The 14,566-nt window shown below is 35.6% G+C and overlaps 1 protein-coding gene across 3 annotated transcripts; it reads right to left on the bottom strand.

Annotated features, from left to right (window-relative positions):
* Positions 1-1,321: 1,321 nt before the first annotated feature.
* On the bottom strand, positions 1,322-13,433 carry cdi (center divider). 3 transcript variants are annotated; one of them, XM_046621970.2, is made up of 6 exons: positions 11,504-13,433; positions 6,470-6,591; positions 5,131-5,677; positions 4,567-4,921; positions 4,385-4,442; positions 3,853-4,156 (listed from the first exon to the last, which is right to left on the bottom strand). In XM_046621970.2, exons 1-6 carry the CDS (start codon positions 12,638-12,640, stop codon positions 3,997-3,999), a joined length of 2,379 nt encoding a protein of 792 aa, XP_046477926.1. In that variant the 5' UTR covers positions 12,641-13,433; the 3' UTR covers positions 3,853-3,996. The 3 variants fall into 3 exon arrangements, with proteins under 3 accessions (XP_046477925.1, XP_046477927.1, XP_046477926.1); XM_046621969.1 differs by having other exon boundaries at positions 1,322-4,156; positions 4,385-4,921; positions 11,504-13,432; XM_046621971.1 differs by having other exon boundaries at positions 1,322-4,156; positions 4,385-4,921; positions 12,431-13,431.
* Positions 13,434-14,566: the final 1,133 nt, after the last annotated feature.

Raw genomic sequence — 14,566 nt, 5'->3', positions numbered from 1 at the left:
AGTATATATTATATAATAGTTTTACGGAAAATCATCACTTTAAGTTTACGAAATCAATTTTGTTGTTGCTGTTATTATTATGATTATTTTTTGAGTTGTAATTTTTATTTTCGCTTGTTTATTTATATTTGTCATTCAATATATTATATTCCTAAAACGCGTTACGTTAAATTTTGATTTAATGTCCTATATAATAGCATAATTCACATACATAATTTAATACGCTATCATTATTACCATAATTGTTATTAAAGAGCGAGCCATGTTAAACGTTGCCGTTAGTGTATTTAATATATTTATCTACACATATGAATTAAACATACTTCGATCTACACAAAGGCTGTCAAGTAATTTAAAACCTAATGAAAAATCAAGAAATCCCCACGTACGTAATCATCTTAAAGGAACTTACGGAATTACAATATAACTTAATTACAATTAGATATTATTTTAACGTAGTGAATGACGATGGATGTAGGATATTGTATATACCTGTATTATAAATTACCGCAATCCGCTGAAGAATGAAGTATAAGGTCCATATGTTTTATTTCTTTGCATTTTATTTTTATTTATTGTTTTCGAGTTTTTCACTATACAAAGAAATATCAAGTTACGTTTAAATACGACAAGAGTCAGGTGTGTATGGAAGAAGAAATGATTTGTTATTATTATAAATTTAACTCCCCCTCTCCCTTCCCGCCCAAAATCAATTTTCTCTTTTTCTCATTGTTTGTATAATCTATGTCTGCTTTTACGTAAAATAAATATTTATATATGTATATTTATTTATATATATATTTTTCTTCTATTCAATCTTCCTAAAATGTTCTCGTCACGCCGTGCAGTTTAGAATATCTTTACGATGAGTAGATAATGAAATTTAGTCCTGGATATGACCTTTTTCGTGATATGTTCTTTTGTATGAATGGTTTGGATAGAAACAAAAAATCGATTTTCAACTCAATGTAATTGAATGTATAATCAACGAGCGATCCGTAAATAGAAGATTTTTTTCGCCCAATTATTAGCAGTTCATGAATTGAGGGTTTAACTTTTTTTAAATTTCAAATATTGTTTTCAAATTTTCTGTCCTTACAGACGAACTCACTCATGGATAGTTATTGAAAAATTACTTATCATACAGTCTTATTACGTGCGGAGCATAACACTCGCTTTCAAAAATATATTTAAAATTTATATTGGTTTAACTTCACTTCACTGATTAAAAGTTTGCAAACAAAAAAAAAAAAACAAAAAAAAAAAAAAAAAAAAGACAGATATGGATAATAATACAACCCAACAATTACCATCGCTATCGTAATGAAGATTTTTGTTATTTTTATTATTATAGTACGATACTGTACCCCTTACGTAAATTCGTAAATACACCATCTCAACGCGAGGATACGACACAAATTAAAAAACACTGAGTTACCTACAGGATCATTACGGTTCGTTCAAAATACAAGTAACGATTTCATACACCATACAATTCCTTCGATTAAACAAAATCCCCTCTTAGTTTATACAAATTTTTCGATTTTTTTCTCATTTTTCCTTGCTACTTTTATGCACATTCGCATTTCATTCACCTCGCATATATTATTATTATTATTATCATTAATTCTATAACAATATTATGTTTTTTTTTTCATCAGCCCTAATGCGTACAAAATATAAGGCCGCCTCATAAATACACTGACTAGATCAGTTTTCATATCATATATTCGTATTTCTTTTCCTTGCTATTACACTGCTGAGTTCGCTAATTCCACTCCAAGTGGATTGAAGTGCTCGAAATTCTTATTGCGCATGCTTTGCGATTTGAAAGAAAAAAAAAAGAAAAATTGCGCAGAGCAAATCGTGTCACAAAAAATAATTGCCGAACTCACCTCGTACGTCCTTGATGATAACCATATGATAAATCGTCTTTCTACAGTTTAAAGTAGTATTATCGAAACGTTGAAATATAGGTGCGGACGATGAACAAGTGTTCACCAAGTAAATATGTATGTGTTCACTTACTACCGTTTCCCGTGTAGGGCTGAATCATGGACACGGTGTACATGCCACCTTGAAAAGATCGCAAAAATGAAAAGTAATTCACCCTGTTTGAAATTGACCATTGTAACAACAATAGCGAAACGGGACTTAATTACTGATAAGGAATTAAACTTACAATTAGGGACACGTTTAATTTTCAAGTTTATGCATACCCCTACTAGTCGGACGGTATATACGTTCTCCAGTTAAAATGAAACCGATCTTATCATCAAAACTACGAATTTGTTTTAGTAAGCTGCAAGTTAGGAGAATAATTTAAATATTATAAATAATCTTTATACTTCAAGACTTATTCATATATATATATATATATATATATACTGGGATTGAATCAAGTACCGTCAAAAAATCCACTGTACGTATAAGTAATATCTAAATTGTTGATGTGAAATTTTCAGCTGCTATTTGGAGTTTATGAGTTCAATAACATAGTTTTTTGATAAGAATAACCGATTCACTTTTCCTAAATAAGGATGTTCAGGACGGAACTGGCTAGTAGGAACTATGAGGCGGTGTATGTTTCAATACTTGGAAAGTGACAACTCGGCACTTGTAAACCCCGAAATAAAAATAGGAAACAAAAAAAGAAAAGGCTAATAAGTTCCGATGACGGAATTTCTGTCGTAAAAATCTTAATGTTTTTTTTCAATACGATTAACTAATAGTAAGCATTTACAGCTCTAAAATTACAACGGTGTTGTTAGTTTTATCACTTTGCTTTTACTTGTTTGTACAGAAGTATATGTTTTTTATTTATTCTGTGTATATACCTATTATATATATTGCATGCCCGACTTCCTACGTACGATATTAAGTTGACATTTGTAGTTCTTTGAATTTAATCTGAATCTGAAAAAAAATCTTTAAACAAGTTTATAAGGCATGAAAAGATCTTTTTCACTCAAAGATTGACACGAATTCTCTCTCTGCGCTCAAAAACAAATAAAAATCAACTGCGATCTGCCGAATAAAAGATTGAATTGAACCCTTAAAAAAGATCTGTAATACGTAATCTCAAGGTATTTTACTGCAAACCAGGGAATAGACTACAAAGTCATACAATTTTTTTTAGGAAAATGCAAATGAAAAATGCATCAAGTAAATTACGGTCTCTATTCGACACGGCCATCGCGTTTGAGGATACTCAAAAATGCATTCGACAAAGCAGCATCCGTTAAAATCTAATTTGACACATAGAGATTTTTTTGATCTAAAAATCTGAAAGTAGCGGGTACAAAATTTATATTATTATTTATCATACATCATAGTGTATAATATATAATATATTATACTTTCTATATGTATATGTATACATATATACACCCGCTGATAAACCTGTTTAAAATTTTTCGCTGATCAATTACTGTCAAAGGTAGAATTCATTTGTTAAAAAAATACTGTTAAACAAACGGAACATTGGTGACAGGTACGGACGTAATCTTGGATGACCCTTGAAGGGAGTTAACTTATCTCACAAAAAATTGAAAAAAAAATAAAAAACTAGAATGAGAAATACTCAAAATCCTTCAATATCATACGTAGAGCTGGATAACCGGATCTGTCATTTTTTATCAAATAGCGAAAGTTTGCTACGTACAGCGCCTTCGCATACAACGAGTCGTTGAGCCGCAGAGATACTACAAATAGGTACAGTCTCCTCCATACTTGCTCTCAACAGAGCTATCCTGCTCGGTCCGACTTCCAGACTAGATTCCCCTATCCTTAGACTGCTACCGGAAGCTTGTTTCCTCTCAAAGTATTCTACTATCTTAGATATAGTTTTGCTAGTCGAATTTATGCTGCCTAGTCTATCCTCCCAATAAGACGAATCCCCGCCGCCAAGACTTGCTATATCTTCCGAAGAGTCTGTGTATATAGAGCTAGTTCTGTGATCGTCTAATAAAAATAAACTACTAGCTGCCGAGCTACTCAGCGTGGAAGCGTGTCTACGATTAGGCGGTTCAGGGCTGAGATCTTCACCGACGCAGCTCCAGAATCCAGATTCACAGCTACCGCGTCTTCTTGGCTCCCAACCTTCCCTGAACAAGGGATGAGTGAACGAACTAGCAGCACCGACTTTTGTAGCGACCTGAAAATACGGGGCGAGAGTCAAGATTTGCAAAAGAAAAAAAAATCCTTGTGTCTTTCGTCATTATTATTATTATTATTATTATTATTATTATTTTTGTTGTTGTTGTTGTTCTTGTTGTTATTTGTATAGCATAAATTAAAATACTTCAGGCACAGTAGTTGTAGGAAATAGCGTCACAGTTACACTTCTTTAATAAATAATACAATAGATCGCAGCTTCATCTACCTTTTTCTCCCACTTTTTTCTAGCAGTCGGACTGCTTGGCTCAGAATTTGGTTTCCTCCTGTTTAAAATTTTAGCTATACTGTCGTTCTGTGCAGGTTTGAATTTATTTGATCCGCTGTCGGTAAGAGTTGGTCTAACATCTTCCACCGACGGTAATTCCAAACAGCTAGAGAATAAATCACCCAAAATTTTCTTGACGCCGCCCAGGGCGTGGAATGGATTCGCCGTCATGGGCCTGTAGTGGGGATCTCTCTTGCTTGCCAGTTCCGCGACACGTCTAGCCGAATGGCATCTAGCTTTGTCTGACGGGGTTGCGTTGTCGCAGCCCCTCGCATCTGCTGAATGACTTCTCTGCCTAGCTGCTCTTCTCTTAAGGCATCGACTCTCTCTTCCAATCTCATCCAAACTAGAGAGCAGTGCTGGATCAACAGATTGCCGTTTGTTCAGTGCGTCTTTGACTTCCTCTTCATAAGACAATATTATTGTCTCCAAGCTGGCAACTATCTCTGGAAAAGTTGGCCTTGACTTTGGCTCGTACTGAAAGTGGACAAATATAATATAAATTGCCAAGGTCAGAGTTTAAAAATAATTTTGCATATCAATCTAACAAAACTTGATGAGTCTGTTATGTTGTAACTTAATAGGTACGGAATGCTTCACTTGCAGGTTTCACAAATGCTGAAAGCTGAAGCGAAGTATAATAGATGCTTCGAAAAAGTTTATAAAACTGCATAAAACTAACTTACTCTACAACAATTAAAGGCTAATTGCAAGAATGCGGGTGGTGGATCGGAGGCGCTGCAGATTTCGCCGACAGCTAGATAATCTAGGCCAAAATTATCGGATCTTGATAAAACGTCGGGATCGGCAGAGACTCTCCCAATAAGCTCACAGACGACGATTCCAAATGAAAAGACATCCGATCTGTGATCGTACCATTGTCCCTTAAGACACTCGGGCGACATCCAATACGGACTTCCGACTGTGCTCAATCGGTAGCCAGAATTTGGATCGGGAATTTTAGCTGCAAGCCCAAAATCTCCAACAACAGCGACCATTTCACCGTTCGCTTTATCTTTTTTAATTAACACGTTCTTAGATGTCAGGTCACGGTGAAATAGGCCTCGACTGTGAAGGTAGGTCATTCCCCTAGCAACGTCTTTGGCAAGATTCATTCTCACTAAATGAGGTAGTGCGACGTGTCTGGCCATAATCAGCTGCTCTAAGCTGCCGCCATTAATGTATTCTGTAAGAGCATGGAGCTGACCCTCGTGGACGCAGACTCCCATGAACCTGAAAAAAAAAAACATTTCAGAACTGGTTGGGTAATTTTTATGCATTCCTAAAAAAATATAAGGAGGAAAAAAAAACTTCAACTGATGAAATATTGTTCGTTTGGCACGAAACGGCATTGTTCTAAAATTCCATTGCCAAATGTCATAAGATTTTTCATGCGGAATGCTGTTTGTATCTTGTTAAAATAGCTTTTACTCTGACTGCATCCAACTAAGAGAGGCAATCCCCTTTAGAGTATAAATTTCAACTCATTATACTTCTATAGAACGGCAAAGTGGTGTAATAACGTTGCATAATTAAAAAATTAATACAACAATCATCAATCTTTCTAATTTACTACTTTACAGAGATACAATCTGGTTTTAAAAATCTTGTACATAATGTTGTAACAATATCTAAAAATCAAAATGGTCAAAAATTCGAGTACACAATTATTGTAGCAAATAAAAAAGTGGCGATTTAGCATTGTATTCAAGCAAGTACGTCTTAAAAGAAACATACTGCATGTATTGTTTTCACGTTTGTTATATCTATCAGACTTCTGTATACAGTCAGTAACCTTCGCTTCCAAGTATGGGCTAACCGAAGGTCTGTGTCCCTGGTATGTACACATCTATATATCAGAAACGTGCAGAATGATTACTGAGTAAAAACTGCATTAACCAATTGTACGACTGATTTTCCATTATTCATTGCTTGGCTGGTTAATCCGGAGTGTATGAAATTACCCACGGATTTGCGAGGGCAAACTGCTACGAAGAAAACATTCTGAAGAGAATCGTCAATTACCTCAATATATTCGGATGACTCAGTTTATTCATCAATTGAACTTCTTTGAGCATGTTTGGCCTGTTAGCTGGCAGTTGGTTCATTTTCAAGACCATAACTTGACCCGATACTTTGTGAGTCACCTGAAACAATGTAAAAATAATCTCAAATGGGGGGAAAAAAAGATGGAGAAAATCATAAGCGAGTTATGTATAATTTTTTCTGCTATATCACAAATCATTCGAATTACAAAATTCGACTGGAACTTGTCATGCGCTTTATTTTTCCACATGAAACTTTGGGCACCTCGAATAAATACGGTGGGGGGGCATATATTACACTATATAATCAATTGTGCTGAGCATGTACGCGACTCACAGAAAGTTAGCAGTTTTCGGAAGAGATTTTCTCATGCACTTTTTTTTCTTTCAAAACATGATAAGGCGACTTAAAGTTTCTTCTGTCACGCCAGGGCATGGCATATAGGCTCAATAGTTTGTATTTTACATTACAAAGCAGCAGAATCATTAATCTAACAAGATAAGTAGTTCTTATCATAAGTAATTCTTATCATAAGAATTCTGTTTAGCAAATATTTCAGCATACCTAATGTCACAGCTCAAGTTTTACTTTCCATGGCAATGTTTCTAAACGAAAATCAAGCAGAGATATTTTGGAGTCAAATTAATATATAATTAATGTTAGCGAGACGAGCAAATTTCTCACAGACGTTGTGAAACGTGAGAGGCATTTCTCATATACAATGGGGCATTCTTACGCTATTGATATGAATCTTTAGATTGCAGTGTGCAAGGAGGAGGCAGACGAGAGAGAGGCACGTGAGAATGTAAAATGATTCTCACAGGAGAAACTTAACTTATTAATGAAACCAGTGTATAACATCTGGCGGATGGAAGAGAATTTAGAAATTGACTTCAGGAAAAGTTTATACTTAAAGGAGAACTGACTACCATACACGTAAGAACTAACGAAAAGAATTTGTTAATTTATGAATAGAATTAAATTTACATAATTTCACTTTGCTTTGATTCCAATCCTATATATAGTTTACAGGTAAAACAAAAGTCATTCTTTGCAAAAACTATTCAACATAGTATGATGTTTTTTCGAAAAATAAATTATATTGTATTCATAAACGATGAATTATACAACAAAGTTTTGAAAAAAATACAGTTAAAATTAAAGAAAAATCGTTCAGAAAACTGGACGGTGTTGGAGATCGGTATCTACTGTTTGATATTTTTATCGTCATTCAATCGAATGCCAAATATTGATTAGAAAAATGATTACAACATTCACACCCGCAATCGAAAAAACTCATGATCTTATCGCAAAAGTAAATAAAAGTGTGATGAGAATATCTTGGCAATGCTTGTTACAATTGGACGTTAGCCAACAAGTGACGAATACAAGCCAGCTGAAATGGTAAACAAAACCTTCTCTCAAATTGTGCACTTTAATAAAGTAACGTTAGGAAAAAAAATCAGAACAAAAATACATGTGTGTATGTATATACGTATTACAAATATACGTACTTTTTCTGAAATATTTGCGATAGTCGAATTGACGTTGTGTCCGACATATCAGTTGTTTATCAAAATTTCAATCAATCAACATAGCAGTACGATATCTGTTAATCTTAGATAACGAACAGGGTCCACAGTAGGTACAAATTTGCTTTATGACTAACAAATATCAACAAATGACTAATCTAAGTATTTTTGTACCTTAAGCAAAGTATTTAAATTTCCTGCAAATATGAGAGTATGTTCGCAAATGATACTTTCATGAAAAGTTTAAACGGACAGTGTTAGAAGAAAAAATGAAAAAATAAAAAATACAAGCCTGAGTGAAATTATTTCGAGTGTTATGAATATTGATCAGGATCGGACAGTCCGATTACTATGATCCGATTCCAATATAATTTTGGCATACTGTTTTTTTTTTTTTTTTATGCAAATGAATTGAATAATTGTGGTAGATCGACCCGGTATCATCAAAAAGAGAAGCAAACAAACGTGTTAGTGAGTGAGTGAATCAGAAATGAGTGTAAGAGACTTATTAGAGAGTGTTCGGACTCCATGGCCATCAAGCGTGACCGGCTTTCTCATTTAAGCATTCTTATTACAAGACGAAATGGTTGGTACCGTCTTAAGTCACAGGCAAGGTCGTTTCCAGTGGCCGTTAAATACATTAAAAGCAAAAATAGTTTCCACCTACTAATGTATATGTATATCCGAGTTATATGCATGCATACATGTATATATACATATACAAACATACGGATCTTTCCCAGCTACGGCAGGAATATCTATCTTTATTCTACTACGGATACACTAATCACATTGGCGACTAAATAGATTTACTTTCATACATATAACCAACAATAAGGTATAGTAATGCTGCGGTACAGGGTGTAAAACTAGACGTCCCTCAAACAACTGGATAGTCATTAATCTTTTCTTTTCACCATTGTTTCCATTAATCAATCAATTAAACAAGAAAGTAATACTAACAAGGGCTAATACATCATTGGAATAAGTGTTTTTTCAAGAGTAAGGGCTTACAAATAAGTGACCATAGACATTTGCAAGGGGTCGATTGAAGTATAATTGATTAAACATGCGGACATAATTCCACAGTTGATGTGAATTTTGCGTTTATTTTTTTTATTTCGAATACCAAGCTATTTTTTGAAGAAGATTGCAACCTTGGTCAACTAATGCTTAGTTATTCATTCACCTTGCACGCACATGTGTGACATTTGGGAGTTACGCATGATAAAATGAAAAACATCCGCGAGGCTGAACTTAATAACATTAACATAACGAAACGTCTGGGAAAAGACCATTATTGCACAATTTCAGTATTACTTTGAAGGAGTTGGTTTTTCAAAATAAAAGTATGTTTTGTTTATTATGGTTTACTAAATTTCGGACATTCCTAAAGGTACAAACTAACGATTGTTCCTGAACATGGATTGTTACAGTAATGTTACCAAATTCACCCTTATAAGCACCCAAGTTGTTGCTAAAGTAAAACAAATATGAAACATGTCTTCAAAAAATATTTAGTCCATCAGGCTGAAGTTAGTAACATTAACGTAACCAGACGTGAGGCTAAAAAATCATCACTATTGGGTAATTTAAAAATGACTTTCTAGGAGTTGGCTTTTCAAAATTAAAGTATATTTTGTTTATAATGATTTACTAAATCTAGAAAATTTCCTAAATATGCGAAGTAGCGATATTTCTTAAACGTATATCGTTACAGTAATGTTATTATCTTCATCCTGATTCTAGTCTTCTGCTACAGTGGAAAAATGGTTCATTTTGTGATCGACACTCTCCCAATAATAAGCATACCAGTCATCAAGGGCAGAGTGGAAAATTTGAGATTGGATTTCAGATGCACGAGGCAGAAGAACGAAGAGATGAAAAGAGACAGAGACTCAGGCATTTCAAAAATAGATTGCGTGGGTCCAGCTCTATCTTTGCTTACTCCGTCTCCTTCCACAAAATATCAGCAGCTTAAGTATTGCCCCTGTTTTCTGAAAAATTTTGCCTTGCCAATGCGATGAATAAGAGCAGAAAAAAAGTAGTAGGAGAAGAACGAGAAATCTGAAAAATTGCCACGAGATGTAATATTACCTACATTTTTAGGAAGCAATTTGAATCCTGGATTATTCAGTATCCTAAAGTTTACGGATGTAGAATTTGTCTCAGTTACTTTCGAAACAAGATGTTCATCCTCGCAAAATTATTACCTAATTTTAGAATACCCACCTGGCAAATATTTCACTTTTTTTTTCTGCGACAAAGATGAGATGATGTGATATAAGGGGGTGACTAACGTGGAAACTAACTGTTAATATGTATTAACGTCTTGGCGTATAGACCAAGTTCTTGGTGCCAAGAATGCGACGAGACTTCTGAATCTAACCACAGTCCTACTTTGCAAAAGTTGAGTAAATGCAGAAAATTTGTTAAAATACTCAAAATGTGCTTTGCAATAATATAATAGCTAATGGATTGCCGCTATGAATTGCCAAATACATATAAATGATATAAAAACATCTCGTCCAAAGCGTTGTACAACTGGTTAGATAAAGTTCGACATAATGTATAATGATGTTGAACGGCAATCCCTCAATGTCGAATTTCATTTCTTAAAGAGAATATATAAAAATCTATCAAAATAATTGAGTTCCACTGTGACTTATGGCAACGAATTTCATCATAGTCTTTTTTCATTCATGTCCAACGCTTCAAGTTCTGTTAATTTAAATGGAAAAATGCAACCCTCTGATTTTTCTCAGTTCAACACCCACTCATGTATATGACAGAACATAGGTAAGAAATGTTTAAAATTTATAAGGTTGCTAAATATTGAGGTAAAAGCCTAGTGCAGTAGCTGTATATGTTCAAGTTGGCAAAGAAGCAGTAAAGTTTTATTAAAAAAGCACGAGCACAACGGCATATCTAATCGTCCGTGATGTTAATCTAGCAGATAACGCATAGGTGACGTTAAGTACTCACAATCAGGGCTGCTAAAAAACTGCAAAAGCATACACGTAATAACTGACAATTGAGCTAAAAACCTTGAATACTTCGCTTCATCATTAAAAATTTGCCAACAACTTCGTCGTCTAATTTAGATGTAAAACAAGAATTTGGGAGCAACTGGGAATCCTAGGATATGAAAGGCGAATGTGATGTACTTTCTTTAATCTGTTCACATTATCAATGTATATAAAACCAAATGAATTAATTTCACGTCTGGCTGTCAGCCAGAGGACGATTCATTCCACAGGTGAATCTTTGTATTGTGAATCAAAATTCTCTTCACCGTCTACCTTCATTAAGAGTTGAATTACTGAATAATTAACATACTGTTTGTTTCTCACCCTTTCAACTGCTATGAAAATGATTCAAAAGATATTTGCATGAGTATTTGATTGGTACCGATCTACCGCAATAACAACTCCAACTTTATATCATAAAACATAAAAGAAGAGATACGTCATCGGTTTACCTTAAAGACTTCGGAGAAGAAACCGGCGCCAATTTTTTCGAGATAAAAATCGTCGAGTCGGTTAAGAGAAGCGACGGCATGTCTAAGGGCTTGACAAGAAGCTCCAGTTCTCCTTTTAGTCGATGAAAAATCTTGACTGGCATCACCAGAACAAACATTTAAATTAGCGCCGCTCTGCCCCTCGAGTTCCGTGGGTTTCCAAGGGTCCCTCGTCTTCTCACGATCCTTCAGACTCCTAGGTGCGCTTTGCAATTCAGTGGGTAAATGGAGCGAAGGAAACGAAAGACAATGCTGCAGATTGTCAGTGTTTTCGCATTCTTTAAACGGGTTTGAAGAAACAAAATTCATCTGATTTGGCAGAGTGTTTGTTTCATCGTACGTATCGACGCCGCCTGAGCGATATTCAGGCGCCTTTTCAAAACCCGCCGACGTTCTGGCTCCCAATAATTGGCCATTGCAGGCCTCCGGCATAGATTGAAAATCTGGGAAGTGGGACTCGCCGTGCTTTTCCTCATCGCTGCCACCCTTTTCACCTTGCTTAACACAAAGCGAAGGATTTCCAGCGCACGCTTTACGCTGATCTTTGGCAGGTCTCAATGTCTCCTTGTCTCTGTTACCAGGAGACAATTTTTTCGTCGCTCTATTGACTTCCCTGTTTATAACGTCAACATTCAAACAACCCAGACTTGACAACGAAAGGTTTTTCGATATTTTGGAAGCGCAATTAATACCGGAGTTCGACTTGAGTGCAGGGCAGTTGGGATTGGAAGAACATTTGTGTATCATTGATGACAACGACGAATCTCTCGCACCGAATGATATCTTATGCTCTTTAAATGGCGCGAAATTCAAAGTCGAGGAGGAAGATTCCCTGGAGTGCAAATGTGAATGAGAAGCTTTGGGTTCTGACCTGCGAGGCTTACTCACATCGGCACTCGTGTTGCCTGGAGCCTCAGACACAACTGGCTCGTTTTCCTTTGGCCTCCATGTCTTCACTTTTTCATCTAAATTTGCTGCGGCGACTTCATCGGTAGAAAAACACGGCAAGCACGTGGACGATGGTCTGGTGTCAGTATTCAATGGAGATACAGATACCGGTGGTCCAGGGGTATTGGAAGGCGGTACTTTGCCTAACATTTTGTTACGGCGTATTAACAAGACACGTTACAAATGGCACAACGAACAGCTTTCAAGCTTTCACAGACCCGCATCACACCGAAGATTCTTTCGTTTCACACTTATTTACGTTAGAATACTATCAAACACATCAGCACGAATTTTTATCAACACATTCAGTTTAGTTATTATATATCGCATGAAGAACTGCTTTCAAATAATTACAATCTCAGAGTATAATACCCCTAAACTCTTCTATCCTACCAGCATTGGCTGTCTTTATTTTAGACGACTGTATTTATCACCATTACAACAGCCATGACCTGCAAAACAGGCTAACTTGTCTGTCAGTTTTGTTTACTGTCAAAATCTAGGCAGGTTCTGGATCGCAAGTCGCGTGCCGTGACAGTTTGTCTTGGGGAAGTTTTACAGCACGCACGGTTAGGATTCACATATTTTAATTTTATCTAGTCGTCTAAGCAGGTCGAACAAATTTTTCCTCTACTATTGCAGCGTTCGGTAAGGGAGAAGAGTGGCGGATGACGGGCCAACTTTCAAAGATTTCTTTCTGTGATCACTGCGTCGCATAGACAGAAGTGGAGCTCAATTTTCACGGGTATTATTCACTGTTTATCGCTGCTTATTAATTAGCTGCCAAGATACTTTACGCGTCCGTTACACTCTTTGGATATCGGATCGTCACTTCGGACCCATCGCTTCGTATTTTATCAAAACTGTCAATAATAAGATATCAGATCGAGAAACGCTAGCCAACCGACAACACTTCATGGCAGCCATTATAGAAATGAGTTTCTTCTGAGCCGACGATCCAGGCGCCCCTCCGCCGCCTTGCGGTCATTTCTCGAACTACTTTCCTCCTCCCGACCATGTTCAACCCCTTCCTGCGCTTCGATAGCTTCAATAATACGCACGCAAAACATCCCGATTTCCATCCCTGCAGCGTCGGATTCAGTTCAGGGACATCCGAAATAACATAATCTCAATTTAAGCTCTAAATCGTCGAGTCGACGACGTCACGTATTTATAGTTTTACCGAATTCACCGTATTTCAAATCTCTTGCGTTCATACCGTTCGAAGAGTTCAATTTTTCAGGAATCGCAATTTTTAATGTAATGCGAAGCACAGACAATTACCCTCATGGAATATAGACATGAGGAGAAAGACGAAGAAGTGGAAGAAGCACACAAGGCGTATTATGTGAATACTCTCCAAATATAACAATTACAATAAATCACTAGTAATTAGATGGGTACACTTACGAGGGTAAGATTTTACCGAAGTTTAGATAATATCATTTTTATACAAAAAAATGTATTTACATTAATTTCAGATAGATATCGACGCTTTAATTATATATGACCTGTAAGCTATATATACGAATAAAATGATAAATTATTAGGATAAGACTACGTATACGTTTACCATTGGAAAATCTATTTATAGTGGGTCAATTATTTTATGATTCGTACTTATTTTCAAGTCATACTTATTTAAAATTGGTATGCCTGCATGGTTTTTTACGACGGTTTAGTGAAAGCTGCATGTGAATCCCAGAGCCGTGTATGGATGGTACACAATTCAACTTTTCATTTTCGGTATAAGTATTTACCGATCCACAATAGGCAATATGTAATGTTACAACATTATTACCGGTGAATTGGGCATAAAAATTAATTATATTCAAATATAGCTATAATAGTATAGTATGCCGATATACTGTTTGTATACATCCACGCACGTGTATGTGCTATTTATTAACTTTCTTGGAAGAATACGTGCTTTGTATTCATATCTACATAACAAATTTATTACTGAACACTATCCAGAATAGTAAAGAATAGAAGAATAGTTCCTTGAATTACGTAGTGAAACCATTTCCTGAAGAAGACCAAATAAAAAATATATGCTTTCAATTTATAACGTGA

Source organism: Neodiprion pinetum, chromosome 4, assembly GCF_021155775.2.
Source record: "Neodiprion pinetum isolate iyNeoPine1 chromosome 4, iyNeoPine1.2, whole genome shotgun sequence".
Lineage (NCBI taxonomy): Eukaryota > Metazoa > Arthropoda > Insecta > Hymenoptera > Diprionidae > Neodiprion > Neodiprion pinetum.
This window is presented reverse-complemented; position numbering and strand designations above follow the sequence as displayed.

Bases quoted from the DNA above. Each gene is read 5' to 3' on its own strand.
- cdi (XM_046621969.1), bottom strand. From the start codon at position 12,640: ATGTTAGGCAAAGTACCGCCTTCCAATACCCCTGGACCACCGGTATCT. The intron at 6,592-11,503 runs GTAAACCGATGA...ACATTGTTTCAG, and splicing joins TCTTCTCCGAAGTCTTTAAG to GTGACTCACAAAGTATCGGG. The intron at 4,922-5,130 runs GTAAGTTAGTTT...GTCCACTTTCAG, and splicing joins TAGCCTTTAATTGTTGTAGA to TACGAGCCAAAGTCAAGGCC.